The sequence below is a fragment of the Somniosus microcephalus genome, chromosome 17 (assembly GCF_052327205.1).
Source record: "Somniosus microcephalus isolate GS21.2 chromosome 17, FLI_Smic_1.0, whole genome shotgun sequence".
In the NCBI taxonomy this organism is placed as follows: Eukaryota; Metazoa; Chordata; class Chondrichthyes; order Squaliformes; family Somniosidae; genus Somniosus; species Somniosus microcephalus.
In genome coordinates, this window is record NC_141003.1 from 34,661,420 (window position 1) to 34,689,279 (window position 27,860).

General features: G+C 44.4%; 1 protein-coding gene across 1 annotated transcript in view; it reads left to right on the top strand.

Moving 5' to 3' along the window:
* The window catches only part of LOC147105630 (mucin-5AC-like), a 144,492-nt gene that overhangs the window by 13,777 nt on the left and 102,855 nt on the right, over positions 1-27,860 (top strand). Inside the window, exons 7-21 of the mRNA XM_086010930.1 lie at positions 7,997-8,198; positions 8,402-8,527; positions 9,858-9,978; positions 10,079-10,217; positions 10,347-10,439; positions 10,529-10,601; positions 10,690-10,827; positions 13,157-13,312; positions 16,132-16,226; positions 18,530-18,656; positions 20,502-20,748; positions 20,831-20,886; positions 20,998-21,083; positions 21,445-21,596; positions 22,249-22,387. Of these exons, the coding sequence (XP_085867056.1) occupies positions 7,997-8,198; positions 8,402-8,527; positions 9,858-9,978; positions 10,079-10,217; positions 10,347-10,439; positions 10,529-10,601; positions 10,690-10,827; positions 13,157-13,312; positions 16,132-16,226; positions 18,530-18,656; positions 20,502-20,748; positions 20,831-20,886; positions 20,998-21,083; positions 21,445-21,596; positions 22,249-22,387 (1,950 nt within the window). The remainder of the gene's footprint in view (positions 1-7,996; positions 8,199-8,401; positions 8,528-9,857; positions 9,979-10,078; positions 10,218-10,346; positions 10,440-10,528; positions 10,602-10,689; positions 10,828-13,156; positions 13,313-16,131; positions 16,227-18,529; positions 18,657-20,501; positions 20,749-20,830; positions 20,887-20,997; positions 21,084-21,444; positions 21,597-22,248; positions 22,388-27,860) is intronic.

The following is a 27,860-nucleotide window of genomic DNA, read 5'->3' on the forward strand; positions in this document are numbered from 1 at the left end:
CCCCTTATACTGAAACTATGCCCCCTAGTTCTAGATTCCCCCACGAGGGGAAACATCCTCTCAGCATCTACCCTGTCAAGCCCCTTCAGAATCTTATATGTTTCAATAAGATCACTTCTCATTCTTCTAAACTCCAATGAATATTGGCCCAACTTGCTTAATCTTTCCTCATAAGACAACCCCTTCATCACAGGAATCAACCTAGTGAACCTTCTCTGAACAGCCTCCAATGTAAGTATATCCCTCCTTAAATAAGGAGACCAAAACTGTACGCAGCACTCTAGGTCTGTGATGCACTATCAATTGCTACAAAAGACTGAAGTTGAGAAAGTAACAGACAGGCTTTTATTACCAAAGAACAGAGCATGCCTCTTGTGGTTGCCTGGTATCCAAAAGGGCCGGGGGCTGCCGAGCAGCCACCTTTATATCCAGCCATGAGGGTGGAGCCAGGGGCGGAGTCAGCTGAGGCATGCACAGACAAGTACAACAATATGCAAGAGTGAACAACAGTACTAACAGTGAACAACAGTACTAACAACAGTGGTGAACAACAATACTAACAACAGTGGTTTACCACATTCACCCCTTGTTTAGAATTGAGTCCAGCGGGGTGAAGTGCACTAAAAATTCGTGTACTGAAGTCTATCAGGAGGCCTAGTAAGCCGTCCTGAGCATCGCAGCAGCGGCGGTGATGGTGCAGCATCCAACGTTGAACCCAGTGTCTCGTTCAGAGGAGGTGTAGCAGGTGGCGGACCCTGGGGCTGCTGCATGCCGTCTACAGGGGTCAGAGCGCGGGTAATGGGAGGTAGCGATGGTGGTCTCTCAGAGGCACCCGAAGGTGCGAGGTCTCGTGCGGGGACTGTGTCCTGGGGGTAGGCAGGAGTAGCGGTGGGTGGCGAAGAGGGTGTTTCAGGAGCACCCGCAGGTGCGAGGTCTCGAATGGAGACTGTGTCCTCCCGCCCGTCCGGGTACACCACGTAAGCATACTGCGGGTTGGCGTGGAGGAGGCTCACCCTCTCGACCAGGGGGTCCGCCTTATGGGTCCTCACGTGCTTCCGCAGTAGGACGGGTCCTGGAGAAGTCAGCCATGTTGGTAGCGAAATCCCCGACGTGGACTTCCTGGGGAAGGAGAACATTCTCTCGTGAGGAGTGGCATTGGTGGGTGTACAGAGCAGCGACCGAATGGAATGGAGCGCCGCAGGGAGGACCTCCTGCCAGCGGGAGGTCAGAAGGCCCTTAGATTTTAAGTTTAAAAGGACTGCCTTCCAGACTGTCGCATTCTCCCTTTCCACCTGGCCGTTACCCCGGGGGTTGTAGCTGGTGGTCCTGCTTGTAGCAATGCCTCTCGCGAGCAGGTACTGCCGAAGTTCGTCGCTCATAAAAGATGAGCCCCTGTCGCTATGGATATAGCTAGGGAAACCGAACAATGCGAAGAGGTCATTCAGACATTTAATGACCGTGGTACTGGTCATGTCCGAGCAAGGGATGGCAAACGGGAAACGGGAGTACTCATCAATTATACTGAGGAAGTACACATTGCGGTCAGAGGAGGGGAGGGGCCCTTTAAAATCGATGCTCAGCCGCTCGAAGGGGCGCGTGGCTTTGATCAGGCTCGCTCTGTCTGGCCTATAAAAATGCGGCTTGCACTCGGCACAGATCTGGCAGTTCCTGGTCATGGTCCTGACCTCCTCGATGGAGTAGGGCAGGTTACGGGATTTGATAAAATGGAAGAACCTGGTGACCCCCGGGTGGCAGGGGTCATTGTGGAGGGTCTGTAATCTATCAACCTGCGCGTTGGCGCACGTACCACGTGATAGGGCATCTGGGGGCTCATTGAGCTTCCCGGGCCGGTACAAGATATCGTAATTGTAGGTGGAGAGTTCGATTCTCCACCTTAATATCTTGTCGTTCTTGATTTTGCCCCGCTGCTTATTATGAAACATAAAAGCTACTGAACGCTGGTCAGTGAGCAGGGTAAATCGTTTTCCGGCCAGGTAATGCCGCCAATGTCGCACGGCTTCCACAATGGCCTGGGCCTCCTTTTCGACAGAGGAGTGTCGAATCTCGGGGCCCTGGAGGGTCCTTGAGAAAAAGGCCACGGGTCTCCCCGCCTGGTTAAGGGTTGCAGCTAGGGCAAAGTCGGATGCGTCGCTCTCCACTTGAAAAGGGAGGGACTCATCCACAGCGTGCATCGTGGCCTTCGCAATATCGCTTTTTATGAGAGTGAAGGCTGCACAGGCCTCTGCTGTCAGGGGGAAGGAGGCGGACTTGATGAGGGGTCGGGCTTTATCCGCATAGTTGGGCACCCACTGAGCATAGTAAGAGAAAAACCCCAGGCATCTCTTCAGTGCTTTCTGGCAGTGGGGGAGGGGGAGCTCCATAAGAGGGCGCATTCTATCGGGGTCTGGGCCGATGACTCCGTTCTCCACTACGCAGCCAAGAATAGCAAGGCGCTTAGTACGAAACATACATTTGTCTTTGTTGTATGTGAGATTCAGCCGCTCGGCCGTCCGGAGGAATTTCCCTAGATTAACGTCGTGGTCCTGCTGGTCGTAGCCGCAGATAGTGACGTTGTCTAGATATGGGAAAGTGGCCTGGAGCGCGTTCTGGTCAACCATCCGGTCCATCTCCCGTTGGAAGACAGAAACTCCGTTGGTGACGCCGAAGGGAACTCTGAGAAAGTGATAGAGCCGACCGTCAGCTTCAAAAGCTGTGTACTGGCGGTCCTCAGCCCTGATGGGGAGCTGGTGGTATGCCGACTTCAGATCAATCGTCGAGAACACCCGGTATTGTGCTATCTGATTGACCATGTCAGATATGTGGGGGAGTGGGTATGCATCCAACTGGGTGTAGCGATTGATCGTCTGGCTGTAGTCAATAACTAGGCGCTGTTTTCCGCCAGTCTTCACCACCACCACTTGTGCTCGCCATGGGCTATTGCTGCTCTCGATAATCCCTTCCTTCAGGAGTCTCGCTACCTCGGATTTAATGAAACCCCTATCCCCGGCACTGTAACGCCTACTTTTGGTAGCGATGGGCTTACAGTCGCGGGTGAGGTTAGCGAACAAGGAGGGGGGGGGGACTTTAAGGGTGGAGAGGCTGCAAATGGCGCGCGGCGGGCGATTTAAAAACTGCTGGCTGCAGACCGTGAGAGGGGGGAGGGGTCCACCGTACGCTAAAGTGACACTCTTAAGGTGGCACTGAAAATCCAACCCCAGTAGGACGGCAGCGCAGAGATCGGGCAGGACCAGAAGTTTAAAATTTTTGTATTCAGTACCCCGCACTGAAAGAGTCACCATACAGTAGCCACCGACTTCCGCTGACTGGGCTTTGGAAGCCATAGAGATGCGATGACGCGTCGGCAGGACCGGGAGAGAGTAACTGCGCACTGTGTCGGGGTGTATAAAACTCTCCATGCTCCCGCTGTCAAAAAGGCAGGTAGTGGCGCGGCCGTTTACCGTAATGTCCATCATGGACCTGGACAGTTGATGCGGGAGAGATTGATCCAGCGTCACGGAAGCCAGCGTATGTTCAAGCGCGTCGATGCGGTCCTCCGATGAGGCGGTGGTGGAGTCCGGGTCCCCCGTAACCGAAGTCGGAGGCGTCCAAGATGGCGGACAAAATGGCGGCGCCCACGGTCCCGATCCCCACGCGGCTGGGGGAGCCCAAGATGGCGGGCAAGATGGCTGCGCCCACGGTTCGCACGCGGCGCTGCTGGCGTTAGCGGTCTTCCCTTTGCAGGCGCTAACGTAGTGACCTTTCTTCCCGCAGCCGGAGCAGGTAGCATTCTTCGCGGGGCAGCGTGCTCTAGGGTGTTTAGCTTGGCCACAAAAATAGCATTTTTGTGCCTTGGACATCGCTGCAGCAGTCGGAGGTGGCGGCCCCATGGCCCAAGATTGCGGCATCCACGGCGCGGGGCGATTAGGGGAGAAAGCGTCCATATTTCTGTGGGCCGTGTCGAGTGAGAGCGTGAGGGACACTGCCTTTGTCAGGTCTATTTCACCCTTCTCCAGCAGCCTCAGCCGGGAGTTGTCGGACCTTAGACCCGCAACGAAAGCGTCTCGTATCAGTCCCTCCGCATGTGCCGCGGCCGATACTTCCTTGCAGTCGCAGCCGCGTCCGAGTACCCGCAGTGCCCGTAGGAAGGCCTCCACCGATTCCCCGGGCTGCTGTCTGCGAGATCTTAAAAGGTGCCTGGCATAGACCGTGTTAACCGGGCGTGCATACTGCCCTTTCAGTAGGTCGATAGCCACCGCGTAGGTCGTCGCATCTTGGATTAAAGTATAGACTTGGTGGCTCACCTTCGAGGCCAGGATTTTCAGTTTATTTTCATTAAGAGTCACGGTCGAGGCTTCCAGATACGCCTCAAAGCAACGCAGCCATTGTGCGAAATTAGTCGACGAACCCGCTTCTTGGGGGTCTAGGTCCAGGCATGTTGGCCTGAGGGCTCGCAGCAGCTCCTGCTGCTCAGCGTTTTGCTCGGCATTTTGCGCCATCGGTTGTTCAGCATTCGCAGCCAACATTTAACTTTGGTAATAAAATTGATGCACTATCAATTGCTACAAAAGACTGAAGTTGAGAAAGTAACAGACAGGCTTTTATTACCAAAGAACAGAGCATGCCTCTTGTGGTTGCCTGGTATCCAAAAGGGCCGGGGGCTGCCGAGCAGCCACCTTTATATCCAGCCATGAGGGTGGAGCCAGGGGCGGAGTCAGCTGAGGCAAGCACAGACAAGTACAACAATATGCAAGAGTGAACAACAGTACTAACAGTGAACAACAGTGGTGAACAACAATACTAACAACAGTGGTTTACCACAGTCTGGTCTCACCAACGCGCTGTACAGTTGTAGCAAGACTTTTATACTCCATCCCCCTTGCAATAAAGGCCAACATTCCATTTGCCTTCCTAATTACTTGCTGTACCTGCATGCTAACTTTTTGTGTTTCATGTACGAGGACACCCAGGTGCAGTAGAGCTTGATGTGGTCAAGCCAGATCTGGTGATGGATCGCTAAGTCAGTTGAGCACCAGATATGCTCAAGTTTATGCCTCTTAAACTTAAGGGATCAAAGAAATGGGCTGTACGGGGGGAAATGAATAGGATGGGAGAGGGTAAAGGGTTTGCTGGGGACAAGGGCATCAAAGGTGGAGGTGAGGAGTTGGCTGAGCAATTAGAAGCTGGGAGAGGGTTTTTCTCCGAGGTGAATACAGAAGGAAATGGGTTTAAAGGAGGGTAGACAGTGACAAAAGATCTGAGGAGGTGATTGGTGACATCCTAGTCGGGGAATGAAAACATAGGAGAGGAGGGGCCATAATTAAAACTCGCTGCCATGATCATTTAATCCCCTGGGAAGATTCCACAAAAATGCTTTGGGCTGGATTCTTCCCACCTCGGCGGGTTCCTGGTAAGTGACTTCCGTGGCATGTGGGGACCTCGCATCTGTCTCGATCCCGGCCTCCAACAAGGTTTTACATTGATTGGGCTTCTTAAGCCCGCCCTGCGAGGTTCCCGGCCAATTAATAGGAAGCGGGTCTGATGACGTAATTCGATGACGCGTCATCAGCCGGTTTCCTTAAAGGGGCCATGTACAAATTCATTTTGACAGTTGTGCTGTCAGTGTTCTGCAGCATTGAACTGCTGCAAACACTGACAAACACTGCACAAAGGTGCATGGCTGCACCTAGGCTCTCCCATGACTCCCTCCATAAGCAGGGAGGTTCTCTTCCCTTCCAATGGGCGGAAGACACCTCCCCAGGACATCAACGCAGCCTGGTTGCACATTGCACAGGAGGGCAGAAGCAGGGATGTCGTCAGGAGGACCAGGCTGCAATGGTGCAAACCTTTCAATGATCTCATTAGATCATGAAACGTTACTGCAAAGCCACACTCAAACTCATCCTCCTGTACCTCTCATAACATCCCCATAACTCTGCCTTCCCTACCCTACTCCTGCATATCCTTATGCACACCAACTTACCTTGCACCTTCACCCATCCCTCTCTATCTACGTTATCACTTCCCCATCTCACTAGCCACCTCTCACACTCACCCTCATCCTAGTGCAATCATACCAACTAACAATACATAAGGGTAGACACTTGAGTGTTTTAACCACTGTTCATGTAAACTTTCTGTTATTGTATTGTCAAGCATTGAAATCCTTATTGTCACCACTTTGACTTCTTGGACAGATTTGTGTGCACCTTTGGAAGTGTTTTAGTGAGTTCCAGTGAATGGTGAGACATAAGGGGCTAGAAATTCAGTAGGCTTTGCGCCCAGTTTTCGCCCAAAGAGGGCTTTTGCGCCACTTGCTGAGCTTTCGCCGATATTCAGCGCTGCGGTAATGGCGGCGTTAGCCAGTAGCGCTGCGCCGCCACCGATGACGTCATCGGTGTGCGCAGTGCCCCGCTACCGCCCCGCTACCGGCCCGACCGCCATATTTAGTTGCGGCCGCAAACAGCGATCAGAAAACGGGGCCGTCCTGTAGCCTTAGTGGGGCGCTTTAAGGTGGAAGTGCGGCCGGCCACTTTTTCGGCGGCTGCCTGCCCGCACCTCCTTCCCCGGCCTCCTCCACCCCCCCCCCCGCTGCTTTCCGCGAACCCGGCACTTCTCCGTGGTGCCGGGCTCATTTGCCGGCACTATCCAGCGGCGATCTCCCCGTTGCAGGCACCTCCCCCTTAAGAGAAGGAGGAGGCCTGCAGTACCGCAGCCTGCCGCTTCGCAGTGGGTGGCGCAGCGGCGCCTAGAGCACTGAAATTCAGTTTCAGCGCCCCAAGCGGGGGCGGGCACACCCTGGAATAGCACCCGGTTCCGACTTGGGGCGCAAAAACTGAATATCTGACGGGCGCAACTGGCTCCGCGCTCAGCGCTAACTTTTGGGCGCACGCCAGCTGGCGGGCCCAAAGTGAATTTCTAGGCCAAGGTTCCCTCCCCTCCCCACAATGGTGATGAGTGTGAAAGGAATGGCTTGGACATTGTAGGGATGCTTCATGGGGCTGGTGTTGGGTGGTGCCAACCTGGTGCATCATGTGGCAGCCAGGGTATTCAGTGTTAAGTGAAGTAAATCTGGACATGGTGAGGCCATCGCTGGCGTCTCAGGCAGCAACGTGCACGGGTGCCATGTGTCCAGTGCAGCATCAGTTGATTGAGGAGAAGGTTGGTGTGAATGTTGGTGCTGCTGGTGTGCCCAGTGATGCTAGTGTTGAGGTTGGAATTCTGAGGACAAATGTGAGATTTTTTGAAGGGCACTTATGCTGATGGAGTAGATGGCAGGTGAGGTTGAGATGACAGAAGTAATCTGTCAATGTTGAGATAGGTTGTTCCAAGGAGGTGACAGTGGATAAAGAGATTACTCCAAACACTTCAAAAGTGCATAAAGCTCAAAAGTGGGTCCCAAATCATTAATACTCCAGCTTCTAAGATTGGGAAGTGAACAGCTGTGGTTTTATACCACTGTTGCAGCGTTCACCTACTCATAGCAATTCACCGTCATTGAGAACCCGACATACTTACTCCTCTCCAGGAACCTCATTGAAAACCTGGTAAAATGGTAAGTACATGGGAAAATGGTTCTTAACTACCTTTTAACAAGCTTTTAATTATCTAAATTGGCTGACCCGCCGCTTGGTGTCGGGTCTGTTCAGGGATGACAGACCCGACACTTGGGAAACTGACAAGGAGGCGGGTTTACAGCGGGATACCGACCCGCTGTCAATCTTTGTGATTTTGACAGCAGAGCCGTCTCCAAACCCGCACTCTGAGCGCCGGCAAAATTCAACCCCATTCTCAAGGTAATAAAATAAAATTACAGCATGTTTAACCATTGTCATAATTACTTTTTTTAATTCTTTCTGGCTGCGCTTCACAGCTAACCCTCTCTTTAGTCATATCACCACAGAAATGTTTATTTCCCGTAGACTACTCGATTACTTGAGGGCACAGCAGTGGGATTTTCTGTGCATAACTTTTCCTGTGTTTTTATTTTCATTTTCAGCAATGTGGAGCAATCTCAACATTTTTCGCATCCTGTTTTGCTGACTTTCAAGTTACAAATAAGTACTGGCAAATGTGTAATGCAGACACTTGCGCCTGTAAAGAATTGAAGTGTGCATGCGCTACATTTGCTGAAATGGCACGGCAATGTGATAAAATGACTATTGCGAGGTGGAATAATTGGAGGACACAAACTAAATGCGGTAAGTTATCTCTGGAAATCTGGATATTTAAACGCTCTGTTAAGGATGCATGCCTAGAAATTAAAGCCTACTCCTCAAAATGTAATAACTTAATGAAAATTCTCACTCGGGTAAAGTGAACAAGATTATTTGTATCTGCACTTCATAACTGAATAGCATCATCAGTGATCAGAATGGAAAAACAAAATGCTTTCATGTTTCAGGAAAGCCTGAGTGTCGTGCGAATCAGATATACAAGGAGTGTGGGCCTGTGTGTGTTCCAACCTGTTCGAATCTAAAATCTCAGCAACAGTGCGATCAGTGTGTAAACACTTGTGGTTGTCCAGAGGGTAATCATATTTATTAATCTAAAAATGTTTTATCTTTTACTTGCACCTAAATATTATTTTTATATAAAACACTTCTGTGAGCAATCTACTGTATATTTAAACCATTGTGTCCTTCTCATAAACACACTTAATTTAGATTTCATCCCACAATATCATTTCCAAATAGATCTTTTTTAATGTTTGCTAAAATATAAAATCAACCAAGAGGTTTAGTGATGTTATGGGGGGGGGGTTAGAAATTCCTTGGTTGGTGGGGGGCGGTGGTCTTTGTTGGTCTCTTGCTGTAAGTCCAATGGGAGATTGGCGGGACCCCCCACAATATAGCAGAGAACCGGGTCTGCTGTGTCTCCGCTGTTTCTGGGAGTTGCCGACTTTTCTTGTGAGGGGCAGGACCCCTCCTCCACTCCACCCCTGAATACAAGGCAAATACTGTCAGGGGGTGGAGTCAGGGGTGGGACTCCCTATGCCGGGAGTTCCTGCTCCATTGGTTGATTCGGGACCCGGCGTATATGTGAACATTGCACCCTGTGAGATGAGGCCTAGCCACCTTCAGATAGATAGGTGGGGTGGGCTCCAGGCCAGGGAAGTGCCCAGACCCCCAAAGAAAAGTACGGTCATTTAAAAAAAAAAATGCGATTGATCAGCCCCCTTACACAGAGTGTCAAAGGGAGAACACAGCCAATGGTGTACAGCGGCTGGAGGTTTCATTCGCATGGGGCAGGTGGGTGATGGACATTCTCCCGCAGTGCCATGGGTGACCTGTCCATGCTAATTAAGTGTCCTCCCATTGACCCTGCTAACTCAAATAGCATGGCCAACACTGGAGGGCACTGTTGGGCATGAACCCGCATTCCAATGGATTTTGGCCCCATGGACTCAAAGGCCACGTCTCCACATCTTTAACTCTGAACCCTTTGGCAATCATCTTTATCTTTAACTGATGTTCAATGGGAGTGTTGCAAAGGGATGCGACATGTTTCCAAAGGGAAGAAAGGTAAATCTGTGGGTGAATCAACTCTTAATCATACTGTTCTCTTGCATGGATTAACAGTTGATTCTGTAGCAGGGAGCTGGCACCTTCCCACTTGTATCACTCATAGGGAACAAATGACCCCATCAGAAATAGTTTTAGAAATAGTGATTGGAGGGAATTTCTTTTTTTTGTGACTGACCCAAGAGAGAAAATGAAAACAGCATTCTGTGAAATAATGCCAGATCAGGAATGTCACCAAAGAATGATTTTATTGGATTAGTAACTGTAAATGAAAATTGTGTACTTTAATTTTGTTGTGAATAGAAATACTTAGATACTTATTATAATGTATCTCAGGCACTGTTCTTGATAACGTAAGAGGAACAAATAGCTGCATCCAGGAAGCAGAATGTGCTTGTGAATACGGTGGAAAGGTTTATGAATCTGGAGAAAGAAGGATAACTTCCTGTCAGTCATGGTACGCTTTGCACTGTACATCTCATATGTCGTTTTTACACTGTATAAATATTCTAACATTTTAGGAAAAAATCTCAATTTTATTTGTATTTTCTTTTTAGCACTTGTGAAACTGGAGCATGGTCGTGTTCTCACCTTAGCTGCCCTGGAAGATGCAAAATTGAAGAAGCAACATACATCACAACATTTGATAATAAATATTACAGCATGATCGGGGATTGCTCATACTATGTTGTTTTTGTATGTTTCCTACACTTTACTCTTGTTTATAATCAAGTTTTAAAGCATATGTATAACTAATGGCACAGGCATAATCATATCCGCTTGAGACATTTGTGAGTTCTCCATTTTTCATTGTTTTATTAACAGACAGAGGACTGGACCATCAAGGTAGAAATCCGCCAGTGTCAAGCAGCATTTAAACAGACATGTTTGCATCGTGTTACCTTAACTAAGAATCAGGTGAGAATTTGTAAAGCCATTTGTTTTTAGACTTTAGTTCTGTTAATATGTTCTGTGAAATGATACAAGCGCACATTTTTTTTTTATAGACCAATTACGTGTTCAACAATGAGGGCAATGTATATTTTGATGGAAATGAAGTTACAATTCCTCTGAGAACAGGTAAAGAATGTTTTATTCTGTTCTTTGCGGTAACTAAATAAATGGTTACAATTGTGTTGAAGCAGTATTATTTTTTCTTTAAAAACAGGTGGAATAATAATATTTCAGCAGTCCTCAATGTACATTCAAGTCTCAACGACATTTGGATTGAAAATGCAAGTGCAGATATCTCCTGTTATGCAGCTTTACATCTCACTTTCTGAAGATTTAAAAGGAAGCACGAAAGGTGGGGCTAATATATATATATTTATAAATGCAAACTTTGTGTAGCTACAGGGTTATATGCAAACTACATCACTTCAAGTAGAAGTGCTTCAATAATAGTCTTGACTTAATGTGCTGGGAATAGAATCTACTCATTTATATTGCAGGGCAGATTCCACATAACTGTGGCATGCTCAAAAGTCATTGATTTCCATCTTTTTTCTCTGGCCACTAGCCCTTCCCCTAAGGGTGGGGAGTATCTGCTTGGACCAGTAATGAAAACCCACCTCACTGATCTGTATGGGCAAGCTGTGCAATGACTGACTGCAATGCTAGTTGTCGGTGGATTTGGGCTAAAATTTGAAAGCATGGCTCATTTTTGGCCAACCCACAGATGCCTTTAAAACAGGGGTAAGAATCGGGCACAAAGGATGACTTGCGCACCTTTGAGGAAAGTTTTATGGGGGGGGTGGAATACAGACTTTAGGATATCAGCCAACTAAAGTGGGCAAAATGGCTGTCGTCTGCGCATGCTCCATAACATTGCTCACAAGCAGGAACTGCATTTTGAACTACATAACAAATACACTTATGCATTGTCCATGGAGCGCAAGGTAGCATTAGAATGTGAGGTAAGGGACCATCTGATTAACATCCAATTCACTAAAGGGAATCACCACTTTCATTACAGAAAAGTAACGCACTAATGTGCCTGGCACGAGGCACAGATTTGGGCCAATGATATCAAAGTTCACCCTGATAAAACAGAAACAAATCTTTGTGTAACAAGTTCAGAGTACACTGCCTCAATAATGCTAGCAATTTTCCTACCGTTATCCTAACATTAAATATTTGAACAGTTGAATATCAGACCCTTGTGACCACAGTGTGCTCCCAGCAGCCCACCATGCACCATGTTCTGACAGTGTGCTCTAAATGGTAATTAGTCTACCTCATATTCTGGGGCAATGTTAACTTGGGAGAGCCTCATACCTGGGCCAGCAGTGGTCCATGTGCCAATGCACTGGGATCGCATTATCAGCCCAAAGAGAAAGACAGACAAAGAAACAGCAAAAGAGACAGTGAGAAAGAAACAGCGAGAAGAGCTTGGCAGAAGTAAATTGTGAAAGAAACCTAAACTGGGAGGTAGAGAAAGAGTCAGACAGAGAACGAGAGAGAAAGAGACACAGAAGAGAGGTATAAACCAAAGTGAGTTGAATCTTTATATTTTCTACTCTATTCTAAATGGTTACAGCATTGCCTTTTTTATTTATACTGAGAATTCCAAAACAGATTGTTCATATAAGCAGATTTAATGATGTAGCTGTGGTACCTTCACTTATCTACCTGCAGTGGGTAAGAAAAACACTGTGGCCTTAAAAGTCTATGGGGGCTCTCCAACCCCTCAAAAACCTGCAGAGACCTGGCATAACCAGGAATAGCCCACTGAATTTCAGGGGCCCATTTATGTTCTGAGAACCAATGGAAACACACTCATATCACTGTCCCTGGGGGAAATCCCTTACAAGCTTCTTCTCAAATTCTTTCAGTGAAGATGCGCCCACCCCTTCCCTGCCCTCGCAGCAGTGTAAACTCTGGGTCACCATGAGAAATGCTACAGGGCATGTGCCATATATAAGTAAATACATTGGCCCCATTGGGTTCCGTCTTAGTGGTTATACCAGGATTTATTCCGCCCATGGGAAGGGAAGAGAACCTCCCATGTATAAATATATGGAGGGAGTCATGGGAGAGCCTGGGTGCAGCCGTGCATCTTTGTGCAGTGCTTGTCAGTGTTTGCAACACCTCAATGCTGTAGAACACTGACAGCAGAACTGTCAAAGTAAATTTGGACATGGTCCCTTTAAGGAAACCGGCTGATGATGCATCATCAAATGACATCATCAGACCCGCTTCCTAGTAATTGGCCGGGAACCTCGCAGGGTGGGCTTAACAAGCCCACTCAACGTAAAATCACTTGGAGAGTGCGGGCTGGAGCAGGCAGCGGGCTGGGACCGCGACACCGACCTCGGCCGCCCCGGAACCGCCTCGGTCGGCAAAATCGCAGCCAAATTGTTTTTACTTCAATTATTGTGAGAACAATTTGTTGCCAGCATTTTTTAAATTCAAATTGATACAAATATGTAAGCCATGTTAAAACTTACATGTATATAATTGCAAAGGAGATCACTGTGAATAAAATTACATAAATCAGCCTAACTTTACTTGAAATGACATGGGCAATGTTAACTCTGTACTAGATCGTGAACTGAATAACTCCACAAACCAGCAAGGGTAACACCTGCGGTAACTGCTGTCTTGTATTGACCTGTATTGTTCTTTTCCCTCAGGTTTATGCGGCACCTTCAATAATGATGCAGAGGATGACTTTCTATCTGCACAGGACATCGTGGAGAGTACACCCATTACTTTCGTTAATTCCTGGAAGATTGAGGACAGCTGCCCCGATACAACAATACCTTCTCCTTGTGTCAGTTCAGAAAATGGTAATCTTCGATTCTAATACTCTTCGGATTACAATATCGTTTCAGCTGTTTTGTGTTCCCTTTTATAAGACCATTACAATTAATTTATATGGAGCCTGGCTCAGAAAACATTAACACTGTAGTTTCCATTAGTTTTAGCAGTGCAATCCGGGTGAAACCGGCCAAACCAGCGCAAAAGATCGTGGAAACCCAAGTGTAAGTTTCGTCAAGCGTAAATCGAGCTTCCGCGATCTTTAACGCTGGTTTAAAAATCATGGTTCAGTATTGGTTTTTCAAGTCACTTTCAGTGATTTAAAATGAGGTTACTCACAGGTGGAGGACTAGACACCAATGTTCTCCCTGAGGTGCCCGGCCGCACAGTAATCTCAAAGGTCCCGCGCAGGCCTCTCACCAGCTTTTACATTGCAAATACCACGCATGCGGGGAAATTTAAAAGGACCATGAATTTAAAAAAACAGGTCGTGCAGAACAAATCGCAGCTTACAGGGAACATTGCTTATTAAAAATGTTTATTTTTTTGTGATAAACCTATTTTCAGCTGTATTAATAAAAGTGCACCATGTCACCACTCTTAAATACATCAATGAATACCTTTTAATGCAGAGAAAAAAAAGGATTATGTTCTATTACGCTGACCGGTTGCGCTGGTTCATGGAAGATTTTACATTTGTGATTATGCAATTGATTTTAGCAGAGACTTGAACTGTGACCTAACCAGCGCAATTTCATTGCATTTTGGCACCAATTAATACAGCAGAAACTATACCCCAATATTTGATACTACTCAGAACAAATGGCTTAGTCTAAATGCCCACACAATCCTCAGCTGTAAATCTCAAAATAATTAAGTGAGTTCTGATAGATTCAAAATTAAATAAACTTCGGCTTTTCCTGGCAATTAAAGTAAATTACTGCTCCTCATACTGAGATTGGGATATTACTAATACAATGACATTCATCACTGGATTAATCCCCTGTATCCAACCAGTTCTTGGATAGAAAGTGGGAAGATTTTCCTTATACACATCAGAGATGCCACTACTGCCAGTCCTAAGTTGATCTGTTAGCTGGTACACTTGAATAGAAAGGAATTGCCAATAGTTTATTTACCTTTTTCCCAGTCAACTTTCTCTTATTGTTGTGTGTGTGCACACTTCACATCCATAAACTTCACCTTGCGTTGTTTCATTCCGCTTTCTGATTTTACTCTTGTTAGACTTTGCGAAGTTTAAAATACTGAGCACCTGTTATCATGGCATTTTGCCAATATTTAACGATTAAATTCCTTATATAAGCATTTATATTAAATAGGAACATGGGAACAGCAGTAGGCCATTTAGCCCCCTCGAGCCTGTCCTGCCATTCAATGAGATCATGACTGATCTGCGACCTAACTCCATATACCCGCCTTTGCCCCATATCCCTTAATACCTTTGATTAACAAAAATCTATGAATCTCAGATTTAAAATTAACAATTGACCCTGCATCAACTGCCATTTGTGGAAGAAAATTCCAAACTTTTACCATCCTTTGTGTGTAGAAGTGTTTCCTAACTTCACTCCTGAAAGGCTTGGCTTTACTTTTTAGACTATGCCCTCTAGTCCCAGACTTCCCAACCAGCAGAAATAGATTCTTATAGGTTTTCGTGGGAACTATCAGTTCCCATTAATATCTTCAAAACTTCAATTAAACCACCCCTTAATCTTCTAAATTCCAGGGAATACAACCCTAGTTTATGTAATCTCTTCTCGTAATTTAACCTTTGGGGTCCAGGTATCATTCTGGTAAATCTACACTGCACTCCTCCAAGGCCAATATATCCTTCCTGAGGTGTGGTGCCCAGAACTGAACACGGTCATCCAGGTGTGGTGCAGAATTTCCCGATGTAAACAATTGCCTGCCACTGTTTGGCGATGAACTAATTGAATTACTCAAAATATTTTTGGGAAAGATTTCTTCCAGCATCCTAGTAGGCAATGAATCCTGTTTTATGTTTATTAATATGCACGTATTTCTTTTTGCTACACTGCCATGGTTTCTGTAAAGGCCCTGAATTTCAGCAGGCCCAGCAGCACACTTCGCAGTGTAGGTCCGCTAGGAGTGCAGAGAGGGGAGCAGAAAATTGGACGAGACCCAGATACACCAGTTCCCAGCCCAGGCCACGGGTTTCCAGCAGGTTGCAGGGCCAAGGGGAAGGAGTTCCCTTGCTGGGTATTTCTTCAGCCCCAGCCTCTAACATTGAGTGACCTGGACACTGGGTTGGATCTGACACACAGGTCTGCTCAGTGGAGGATGACTAGCTTGCACGGGGTTCAAGCCTATAGGAACTTCCAGCTGTAATTGGGCACCATGGCACCAGCACATTGGCGAGGGGTTTTCTGGCTTTGCTTTTACTGACCCCAATCCTGTGGTTGGCTGCCAACGAGCAGCCATAATGATGTCGGCACACACCACTTCTGTTTCAATGAGTTGACCTCTCCCTGACTCTGGACACTCCGGGAGTCACAGTTGCCTGCTCCACCACACTTCCACAGGCGAAGTGGGCCCATAGTTTGTCGAGACCCAATTATTTATTCATTGCCTAAAAATGACTCTTGTCGCTATTAGCCTACAAATGCGTAACTCAATTCTTTGTCATGAGTTAATGCTTCAGATACAATATCTGACAGAGGAATGCCAGAGGTTAATTCCACTAGTATTGCAAGCAGCAAATTCTAGGCTGTGCATAGAAAAAATGGGAGCGCTTTTTAGAAATATCTTTAAATCAGGTAGTTTATTTTCTCACAATAAAGATAATATTTTTTAACTCTTATTTCAGAAAAATATGCAAAGGATTATTGTTACTACTTAAAAGATCCTACGGGTGCTTTTTCTGTGTGTCATTCTACAGTCGATTACATGCAACATTATAAAGTAAGTAATCATTCTGAGTCAAAGTTTACAAATGAAAATGTTTCATTTTCAACAAAAAGTAAAAGTTATCGAATGAGAATCGTATGTGCTTCCCCCATGGCTCGTTGAGTTTATCCATTGAGTAACTGAGCCATATCGAACAAAAAGGTCCCAGGTTCAGTGCACATTGTGTATGGAGTTACCTGATCTCAGACAGGGTGACACTGCGGGTAGAAATTTAGCCAGGTCTCCTGCTCCTAGTTACTGTCCAATAATCTTGCTGTGAATGTGCCTGTGGACATTAGATGAAGGCTGAACCATGTTCACCTGTGATTTAATAGCTTATCTCACTGTCAAGACTTGCGCATGATTGATAATCTCTTGGAGCAGATACTAGAGAATGTTTGGCACCTTCAGAAGAAGGGAGGTGAGGAGAAAATTGGCAAGTAAAAAATAGTAATGGGATAGATTTTTATCTCCACTGCCTTGGGTGGTAATCTGACTGAGCAGGTCACCTGCCCTTTGAATAGAACCCGTCTGATTTTTATTCCATTAAAATCAATGAAAATGAAGACACTAGCTGAAGCCATCAGCTTTGGCCTTCACCATGAACTCTGCACCCTCGGCGCCAAATCCATTACCCTCCCTGGCCACTGTCTGAGGCTGAACCACACTTCATAATCTCGGCATCCCATTCGATCCCACGCAGAGCATCCAACCCCATATCCTCTCCATCACAAAGACCGCTTACTTCCCTCTCCGTAATGTCATCTGTCTATGTCCATCTGTCGCTGAAACCTTCCTTAATGCCTTTGTCACCTTTAGACTCGACTATTCCAATGCTCTCCTGGTCGGTCGCCCATCCTCCACCCTCCTTGAACTTCAGCTTATCTAAAACTCTGCTGCACGTATCCTGTCCTGTACACAATCCCACTCACTCCTCATCCCCCTCCTTGCTGGCCTACATTGGCTCCTGATCATTCAATGCCTCACGTGAAATTCTCAATCTCTTAACTCCTTTAAGGCCTCGCCCTTCCCTATCATTGCTATTTCTGTATCCTCTTGCAGCCCTAAAATCCCCCTTCCCTGTTCTTCTGGCCCTGGGCACATGTCTCCCTTCGCACCACCATTGGCGGTTGTGCCTTAAGCTGTTTGGCCCTGGAATTCCCTCCCTACACCCCTTTGCCTCTCCACTTCCCTCTCCTCCTTTAAGGCACTCCTTAAAACCTATCTTTTGGACACTCCATCCTAATATCTATTTCTTTGTCTTGTTGTCTACTCTTGTTTAATTACGCCTCTGTGAAATGTTTTTGGACATTTTTCTATGTTGAAGGCACTATAGAAATGCAAGCTGTTGTTCATAGAATCACAGAATCATAGAAATTTAAGGCCCACTGAGCCTGTCCTGGCTGAAAAAGAACTATCCAGCCTAATCCCACTTTCCAGCTCTTGGTCCATAGCCCTGTAGGTTACGGCACTTCAAGTGCATAGCCAAGTACTTTTTAAATGCGATGAGAGTTTCTGCTTCTACCAGCCTTTCAGGCAGTGAGTTCCAGACCCCCACCACCCTCTGAGTGAAAAAAGTTCTCCTCAACTCCCCTCTAATCCTTCTACCAATTACTTTAAATCTATACCACGGTTAGCCTTGGCTCAGTGGTAGTACTCTCGCCTCTGAGTCAGATAGTTGGGGGTTCAAGCCCCCCTCCATGACCTAAGCACATAATTGAGGCTGACACTTTGGTGCAGTGTTGAGAGGGAGCTGCATTGTTGAATGTGCCATCTTTCAGGTGAGCCATTAAACCGAGGCCCTGCCTGCTGTTCAGATGGATCACCAAACCAGGTTATTTGGCTATTTATCACACTGCTACCTGTGGGGCTTGTGAAAATTAGCTGCTGCATTGCTCTTCAAAAATAATAAATTGGAGCATCCTCGATAGTGCGATATAAATGCGAGACTTGCTTCCTTTCAAATGGAATTAGTAACACTCGGGCTGTTGGCTAGGTTGTACCATGAGATTTATTCAGGAAAAAACTATAAAGAGTTGAATCATGGCAGGTTAAGGTTTTAAGCATACTGGAACAAAATGTGAATAATCTCTGAACATTTGAAGGAGAAATTATTATAAAAAGCCTATTTATTAATTAATTAAGGCCTAATTTATTTTTATATTCTTACGCCTAGCTCTAATTTTGTAAATTGTATGAACTTGTGTTAAACAATTATGTGTCGTGAACATGAATTTTTAAAATATTATATGAACTATGACACTTCATTTTATCTTGTTATGAAATATTACAGCTTGAACTATTAACTTCTTATTTAGATGTGTGTAGCTGCTACCTGTGCATGTGAGAATATCGAGGACTGTCTGTGTGCCGGATTGGGAGCGTATGTGCATGCGTGTGCGGCTAATGGTGTCATCGTGAGAAACTGGAGAAGAGACATTTGCAGTACGTTGTAATTTTGCTTACCTTTTAGGAAAATAAAATCAGCGTTAGCAGAGCTGACGTACCATGAACTCACTGTGCCGGCGACCTGTCCTCACGATGCTGGTGAAGGATCTGGGATTAAGAAAGGGTCGCCAAATTTAAATAAATCAGACAGCGTGCAGTCAGAATAGATGCACCTTGGGCTAAGAGGGGGAGGGGGTGTGCAAGGTGCAGCTCCTGCAGCCACTAGGGGTAGAAGTTAGCTCAAAATTCAAAAAGCTATAGAAATCAGTCCCCTTTGTAAGAGGGGCCATTTTATTTCTGCTGCCTTGAATCTTGCGGGTTGTTCTGGGCCAAGTCCCAGGGCTGGACATCCCTGCAGACCCCATTTGTACTCTCCCTCCTCCTATTGAGCTGGATCTTTCAATTATCCAAATCACTGGAAGCTCAGGAGATGGGAACTGCTCGAATTCCAGTGAGTGACATCATCCCACCGTCCCAACCTCCTCAACTTCTTCTTAAACATTAGGCCATTTATGGGGCAGAAGGAACTACTGTCTGGCTCCCCCCACACAAATCCCACTCTTCAGGGCAGAGTGGCCAGTACTTCCATTTCCCAACTGATTTCCTGCCCACTTCACTGTTCTTACAGTTGTTTTATGCTGAATCTTTGCCCCAGGCCCCGAGCAAATTCATGGCCAGCTTATTTTCCACCGTGGCACTATTCGAAGAAAAGCAGGAGCGTTCTCCCCGGTGCCCTGGCCAATATTTATTCCTCAACCAACATCACTAAAATAGATTAACTGGTCATTTATCTCATTGCTGTTTGTGGGACATTGCTGTGCACAAACTGACAGCCGTGTTTCCTACGTTACAACACTGGCTGCACTTCAAAAGTAATTCATTGGCTGTAAAGCACAATGGGATGGTTGGAGTTCATGAAAGGTGCTTTTTAAATGCAAGTTCCTTCTTTCTTTCTGGAGAGCGGGTGCTGGGAGCCGCCAGATACCTGCAGGATCAGGCATCATAGATCTGGTCAGTCTCTTACATTTGACCACTAAGATCCTGAACAAGAATGAGCGTAAATTTAAAACAAAATCTCAAATGAACAAAGTCACACCCGCAGGTTTCTCTCACAGCACGTTTATATGGAAATAAGTCTCCCGGAGAAATCTACTCTGTACGGATCAACATGAGCTTTTGCAAATACCTCATTTCCTATTTGATTGATTACATTTCTTTTAAGAAATCTGCATATATTAGTTAATGCAGGCAGAGCTCAAAGCAGATTTTAAAGGAAAATATTTTGAATTATTCAAATCCTTCACAGGTGCATAAGAATAACCATTTCAGGAGCTGTAAGGTAGTTGGCTTCTGTTCGTCAATGAAGACGTATATATGGTCACAACTCCTTACTCTTTTAATCACAAGTGACCGTCCTTTTTAGAAATATGTAATACTCAAATGTGCACACAACTCGCACTAGTTGCACACTCATGAAAATAGTGGTAACATGGATGACTCCAAACAAAATACCAAGCCAAGATTAAAACTGTAGCTGATTAAAGCTGGGGTGCTCCACATTTGCCAGATTATTTTCTTGCCACACATAGGCAGCAGATAAGGCACCTCTGAAAAGAAAGCTATTCTTCCTGGCATCTAATTTAAAGATACGTAAGCTTGTGCCATAGAGATTAATTTTGGTATTGTGTGGTTGGTGTGCTTATTTTGCTGAGCTCTATTGTCCATCCATTCTCTTCTCAGTCAGAGCCATCATAATGAGATTATATATTTATTGGGGTTCGACAGCATTATATGTTTCATTACAATTTGCGTCACTAACGAAGGTGTCGTTTTTCTTTCTAGCTAAACCATGCGCCAACACTCAGGTCTTTGAGAATGACATGAGAGCCTGTAACCGTACCTGTAGATCGCTGTCAGAGTACGATTACACCTGTGGAGTTAAGGATGTTCCAGTTTATGGCTGTGGCTGTCCTGAGGGAAAGTACATGGACAACACTGGTGCTTGTATTGATAAATCAGACTGCCCGTGTTATATTGGTGAGCTGGTTATCAAAAAAGGACAAAGCGTTACGCTGAATGGTAAAACCTGGTAAGTACATTTTATCATATTCTACAAGTGTTGAGTAAATACTTAAATATGTGTAAAAATATAACCCTGTTTCTTCATGCAGCACTTGTGAGAATGGGAAACCTTACTGTTCAACAGTTCGTACAACCACCAGTCCAGGTGAGCTGTTGCTTCTATTTCTTCTAGTGCCATCAGTATGAATAGACATTAAACTATGAATTAAAATGGATGTTCATTTCTAAACAAGCATTGGGAATTTTTCTTTCTTAGGATGTCTGAATGGAAAAGTATATTTTGACTGTAGGAATGCAGAGAATCTTTGTGCAAAGACATGCAAAGGACAGAATATGCCATGTGTAAGTAATATTCATGCATTCAACATTTTCAATGCTATCTTGCACTTTTCAATGTGTAATTACTTTAAATTGTTTGTTGTTTTTAAATACAATAAAATAATTATTTTAACTATAGCTATTGTTTCTTTATGTTTTGCTGTTCCATGAATTCCAATGCAATGTCACCTCACTATCTGCCTCACTCACCCTCACAATAGATTATGCAGAATATGTTCCTGTACTAATCCCACAATACTTCCTCTTGGAATAAGGATAATTGTGTAAAACCAAAAGTTTTGATTTCATGTAAATCTGCATTGTTTGCTTCTCAATGGATTTAACGCCAAGTTGAAAGGAAATTGATTTCTTTCTTTGATAAAAGTCGAATAGTCGGTGTGTACCTGGCTGTGTCTGTCCTGATGATCTTGTGGAAGATGACAGTGGAAGATGTATCGCTCTTGAACAGTGCCCTTGTTTATTTGGAGGAGAAAGTCATGCTGCTGGAAGTACAATCCAACGGGACTGCAATAAATGGTGAGATTAAATTAAATAATTGTAAAAATTAACTAACATTACTGAACAAACTAAATAATGTGTATACTTTTGCATAACACTATATAATGTTGTTACATAGAATTACATAGAATTTACAGCACAGAAACTGGCCATTCGGCCCAACTGCTCTGTGCTGGTGTTTATGCTCCACACAAGTCTTCTCCCACCCTACTTCACCAAACCGATCTACATAAACTTCTATTCCTTTCTCCCTCAGGTACTTATCTAGCTTCCCCTTAAAGGCATCTATGCTATTTGTCTCAACTACTCCATGTGGTAGAAAGTTGCACATTCTAACCATTCTCTGGGTAACAAAGTTTCTCCTGAATTATTTGCAAATTTATTAGTGACTATCTCTTATACATATGGCCCCTGGTTGTGAACTCCCCACAAATGGAAACATCTTCTCTACATCTACTCTTCATCATTTTAAAGACCTCTGTCAGGCCACACTTCAACCTTCTCTTCTAGAGAAAAGAGCCCCAGCCTATCCAGTCTTTCTTGTTAGTTATAACCTCTCAGTCATCCTTGTAAGAAAAAATGTTGCACCTTCCCAGTGCCCCTATATCCTTTTTCTAATATGAAGACCAGAACTGTGCACAGTACTCTTTAAATGTTATTTATATTACAGCACATGCAAAAGTGGATCCTGGAAGTGCACCAAGAATCCATGTCCAAAGGACTGCCTAGCTTATGGAGATGGCCACTATGTAACCTTTGATGGAAAAAGATACCGCTATGATGGCAACTGTGAATATATTTTGGTTGAGGTAAGTTACAATGGGAACGAGCAGTGTCCTAAAATATTATCTTTATTTGGCTAAAAATCAGACAGAAAAAGAGTACTTGTCTTTCTGCTGAAATTTGGTATGGAATTCTATATATGATATATGTATATATATATTAAAAATGAACTGCACCGTAACAAATATTAACATTTGGAAAACAAGATAGAGCCCAAATTTGTAAATAATATTGCATTATACATGATGGATCTCCATTAAATATTTTTCATGTTTTTTGGAGATGATTTGATGGGGTAAATTTTCCACGGGCAATAACCCATGATTGTGTCATTCATGCTGGCAGCAGGCAAGGTGCCTCATCTACTGTCATACCACAATCTAATTAGCTACCTAGTTTGTATTTGAAAATCTTTTGAAGGTAACGTTCAGAGTGTAAAGGTTTCAAACCTTTATGACAGAACAGTGGACTTGCATTGCCCCCAGCTGCAATGGAATCAAATCACAAAGAAATACAGTGCATCACTGTCATACAGTTCACATCATAAAGAAATACAGTGCATCACTGTCGTACAATTCACATCATAAAGAAATACAGTGCATCACTGTCGTACAATTCATATCACAAAGAAATACAGTGCATCACGGTCATACAATTCACATCATAAAGAAATACAGTGCATCACTGTCGTACAATTCACATCATAAAGAAATACAGTGCATCACTGTCGTACAATTCACATCATAAAGAAATACAGTGCATCACTGTCGTACAATTCACATCATAAAGAAATACAGTGCATCACTGTCGTACAATTCACATCATAAAGAAATACAGTGCATCACTGTCGTACAATTCACATCATAAAGAAATACAGTGCATCACGGTCATACAATTCACATCATAAAGAAATACAGTGCATCACTGTCGTACAATTCACATCATAAAGAAATACAGTGCATCACTGTCGTACAATTCGCATCATAAAGAAATACAGTGCATCACGGTCATACAATTCACATCATAAAGAAATACAGTGCATCACTGTCGTACAATTCACATCATAAAGAAATACAGTGCATCACTGTCGTACAATTCACATCATAAAGAAATACAGTGCGTTACTGTCATACAATTCACATCACAAAGAAATACAGTGCATCACTGTCATACAATTCACATCATAAAGAAATACAGTGCATCACTGTTGTACAATTCATATCACAAAGAAATACAGTGCGTCACTGTCATACAATTCACATCATAAAGAAATACAGTGCATCACTGTTGTACAATTCATATCACAAAGAAATACAGTGCGTCACTGTCATACAATTCACATCATAAAGAAATACAGTGCGTCACTGTCATACAATTCATATCACAAAGAAATACAGTGCGTCACATAGAAACATAGAAGATAGGTGCAGGAAATGGCCATTCAGCCCCTCGAGCCTGCTCCGCCATTTAATGAGATCATGGCTGATCATCCAAATTCAGTACCCTGTCCCTGCTTTCTCCCCAAATCCCTAGATCCCTTTAGCCTCAAGAAATATATCCAACTGCTTCTTGAATATATTTAATGAATTGGCCTCAACTGCCTTTTGTGGCAGAGAATTCCACAGGTTCACCACTCTCTGGGTGAAGAAATTCCTCCTCATCTCAGTCCTAAATGGCTTACCCCTTATCCTTAGACTGTGACCCCTGTTTCTGGACTGCCCTGCCATTGGGAACATCCTTCCTGCATCTAGTCTGTCTAGTCCTGTTATAATTTTATAAGTTTCAATGAGATCCCCTCTCCTTCTCCTAAACTCTAGCGAATATAAGCCTAATCGATCCAATCTCTCCTCATACGTCATTCCTGCCATCCCAGGTATCAGTCTGGTGAATCTTCGCTGCACACTCTCCATGGCAAGAACATCCTTCCTCAGATAAGGCGACCAAAACTGCACACAATACTCAAGGTGTGGTCTCACCAAGGCCCTGTACAACTGCAGCAAGACATCTTTGCTCCTGTACTCAAATCCTCTCACTATGAAGGCCAACATACCATTTGCCTTCTTAACCGCCTGCTGAACCTGCATGCTTACCTTCAGCGACTGGTGCACAAGGACACCCAGGTCTCGTTGCACTTCCCCTTTTCCCAATCTATTGCCATTCAGATAATAATCTATCTTCCTGTTTTTGCCACCGAAGTGGATAACCTCGCATTTATCCACATTATACTGCAATTGCCATGCATCTGACCAATCACCCAACCTGTCCATATCATACTGGAGTTTCTCTGCATCCTCTTCACAGCACACACACCCACCCAGCTTTGTGTCGTCTGCAAACTTAGAGATATTACATCTAGTTCCCTCATCTCGATCATTAATATATATTGTGACCAGCTGGGGTCCTAGCACCGATCCCTGCGGTACCCCACTAGTCACTGCCTGCCACTCGGAAAAAGACCCGTTTATTCCAACTCTTTGCTTCCTGTCTGCCAACCAGTTCTCTATCTAAGACAGTATCTTACCCCCAATCCCATGTGCTTTAACTTTACACGCTAATCTCTTATGCGGGACCTTATCGAAAGCCTTCTGAAAGTCCAAATACACCACAACCACTGGTTCTCCCTTATCTATTCTACCAGTTACATCCTCAAAAAATTCCAGTAGATTAGTCAAGCATGATTTACCTTTTGTAAATCCATGTTGATTTTGTCCGATCCTGTCACTTTTTTCCAAGTGCTCTGCTATTACATCTTTTATAATGGACTCTAGCATTTTCCCCACTACCGATGTCAGGCTTACTGATCTATAATTCCCTGTTTTCTCTCTACCACCCTTTTTAAATAGTGGGGTTACATTAGCTATCCTACAATCCATGGGAACTGTTTCAGAGTCTATAGAATTTTGGAAGATGACCAGCAATGCATCTACTATTTCTAGGGCCACTTCCTTAAGTACCCTAGGATGTACATTATCAGGCCCTGGGGATTTATCGGCCTCCAATCCCGTCAATTTCCCTAACACCATTTCCCAAAAAATACTGATTTCATTCAATTCCTCCCTCTCATTAGAACCTATGTTCCCCGACATCTCTGGGAGGTTATTTGTGTCCTCCTTTGTGAAGACGGAACCAAAGTATGTATTTAATTGGTCTGCCATTTCTTTATTCCCCATTATAAATTCCCCTGATTCTGACTGCAAGGGACCTACGCTTGACTTCACCAATCTTTTTCTCTTCACATATCTATAGAAGCTTTTACAGTCAGTTTTTATGTTCCCTGCAAGCTTACTCTCATAATCTATTTTCACCCTCTTAATTAATCCCTTTGTCCTCCTTTGCTGAATCCTAAACTGCTCCCAATCCTCAGGTTTGCTGCTCTTTCTGGCCAAATTATATGTCCTCTCCTTGCATCTTATGCTATCCCTAATTTCCCTTGTTAGCCACGGTTGAGTCAACTTTTTTGTTTTATTTTTATGCCAAACAGGGATGAACAAATTCTGTAGTTTATCCATGCCATCTTTAAATGTTTGCCATTGCCTATCCACTGTCAACCCTTTAAGTAACATTCCCCAATCCATCCTACCCAACTTGTGCCTCATACCATCGTAGTTGCCTTTATTTAAATTCACTGTCGTACAATTCATATCACAAAGAAATACAGTGTGTCACTGTCGTACAATTCATATTCTAATTGTTGAACCATCCATAATTCACTTGTGATGTATTCAGCCCATATCTGAGATGCAAATCGGGGTAATTCTGCACTCCCAGCAGAAAGCTGCATTTGCAAGAAGCATGATTTGGAGAGTCACGGTGACAATGTTCTCACTACACCTTTGCCCTGAGCTCCAAGTGAGTGTTGCTTCCCACTGGAAATACTGGATTGCAAAATGACCACCTCTATATCCCATAGGTCGTTGCTCTATTCTCTAAATTTTCTTTCATGTGCTCCTGTAAGTAATGGCTCATTCAGTGCCATGAAGGAGCCTTGCAACACCTTCCTCAAGAGGCCATTTTTTGTGTGAGCCCAGACAGTCACATAAATGAAAGAATTGCATTTATATAGCAACTTTCATAACCTCACGTCATCCCAAAGTGTTTAACAGCAAATAAAGTACTTTTGAAGTGTAGTCACTGTTGTAATGTAGGAAACGCGGCAGTCAGTTTGCACACAGCAAGCTCCCACAAACAGCAATAAGATAATGACCAGATAATGTTTTTTAGTCATGTTGATTGTGGGATAAATATTGGCCAGGACACCAGGGATTACTCCCCTGCTCTTCTTCGAAATTGTGCCATGGGATGTTTTGCATCCACCTGAGAGGGCAAACAGGGCCCTGGTTTAACATCTCATCTGAAAGACTAGTGCAGCACTCCCTCATACTGCACTGGAGTGTCAGCATTGATTTTTGTGCTCAAGTCTCTGGAGTGGGACTTGAACCCACAATCTTCTGACTCGGGTGAAAATGGTGCCCTGTGAGCCATGGCTGACACTACTGAGTGCTGGCTAGTCTTTCTGTGTGTTGCAGCTGAACCTGTCCCTTCACTCAACTGGAGTCTACAGATACAGAACTTGTAGCATAGGTCACGGAATAATTAGCCGCGACTGATTCCCCCCCACCACCCCCCCAATAGTCCAGGGACACAAAAGTTATTTGTAGAATGCACAGCCTCAAGATTTGCTAACTCAGGATAGATCAGGCAAATGAACTGGAAACCTTTTGCTCTGTATGGTTTACCACCACACTAGGTAGGTGCACTTACACACTGGCCATCTGGGGAGTTCCTTATTTGTCCAAGGATATAAAACCTCAAAGGGATTAATTTCCTCTGGCAGCGCACTGGTTAGAACATTTGTACAAATCCCTTTGTGTGCAAGTTTAGTATAGTGATTAACCTATTTACTTTAAACACGTTAAGAGTTTGATCGATAGATATCTATCTATAGATAGATTTTGTTATTTTTAATAAGGAGAATATGTCTCCTTTAGCAAAAAGTCACATCTAGGTTTGCAGGAACTCTGAATTATTATATTGCTAAGAATTAGCGATAGATATAAAAGATTTACTAAATCCATAATTTGTGGTAAAAAGTTTGATCACATTCTCTAGCCATGTATTGATGGCATTGGAAGGGATTCCAGATGAGAGCTCCCTCCTTGTAACTTTGGACATAAAAGGAATATTTTATCCCCCTTTATGCGTGTTGCCATTTTGAAAAATTTCAGGGCATCTAAAACAGTGGTTCTCAAACTTTTTTGGTTGAAGGACCCCTTCTCAAATGGATTAGTAATCACGGACCCCCATCTAAATTATAATACTATATAATACTTAAAATATGGAAGTGCTGCATGTAAAGTGTGCTTTAATAATGCTTTTAAGAAAACAGGTATTCAGTTACAGAGATCTGGGAGATGGGTGTGCCTGCTTCTCACTGCAGAGTCTGATCACCTCGCCTCGTCCCCCACAGTTTGGGAACCTCCCTGTTATGGGATTAAATGT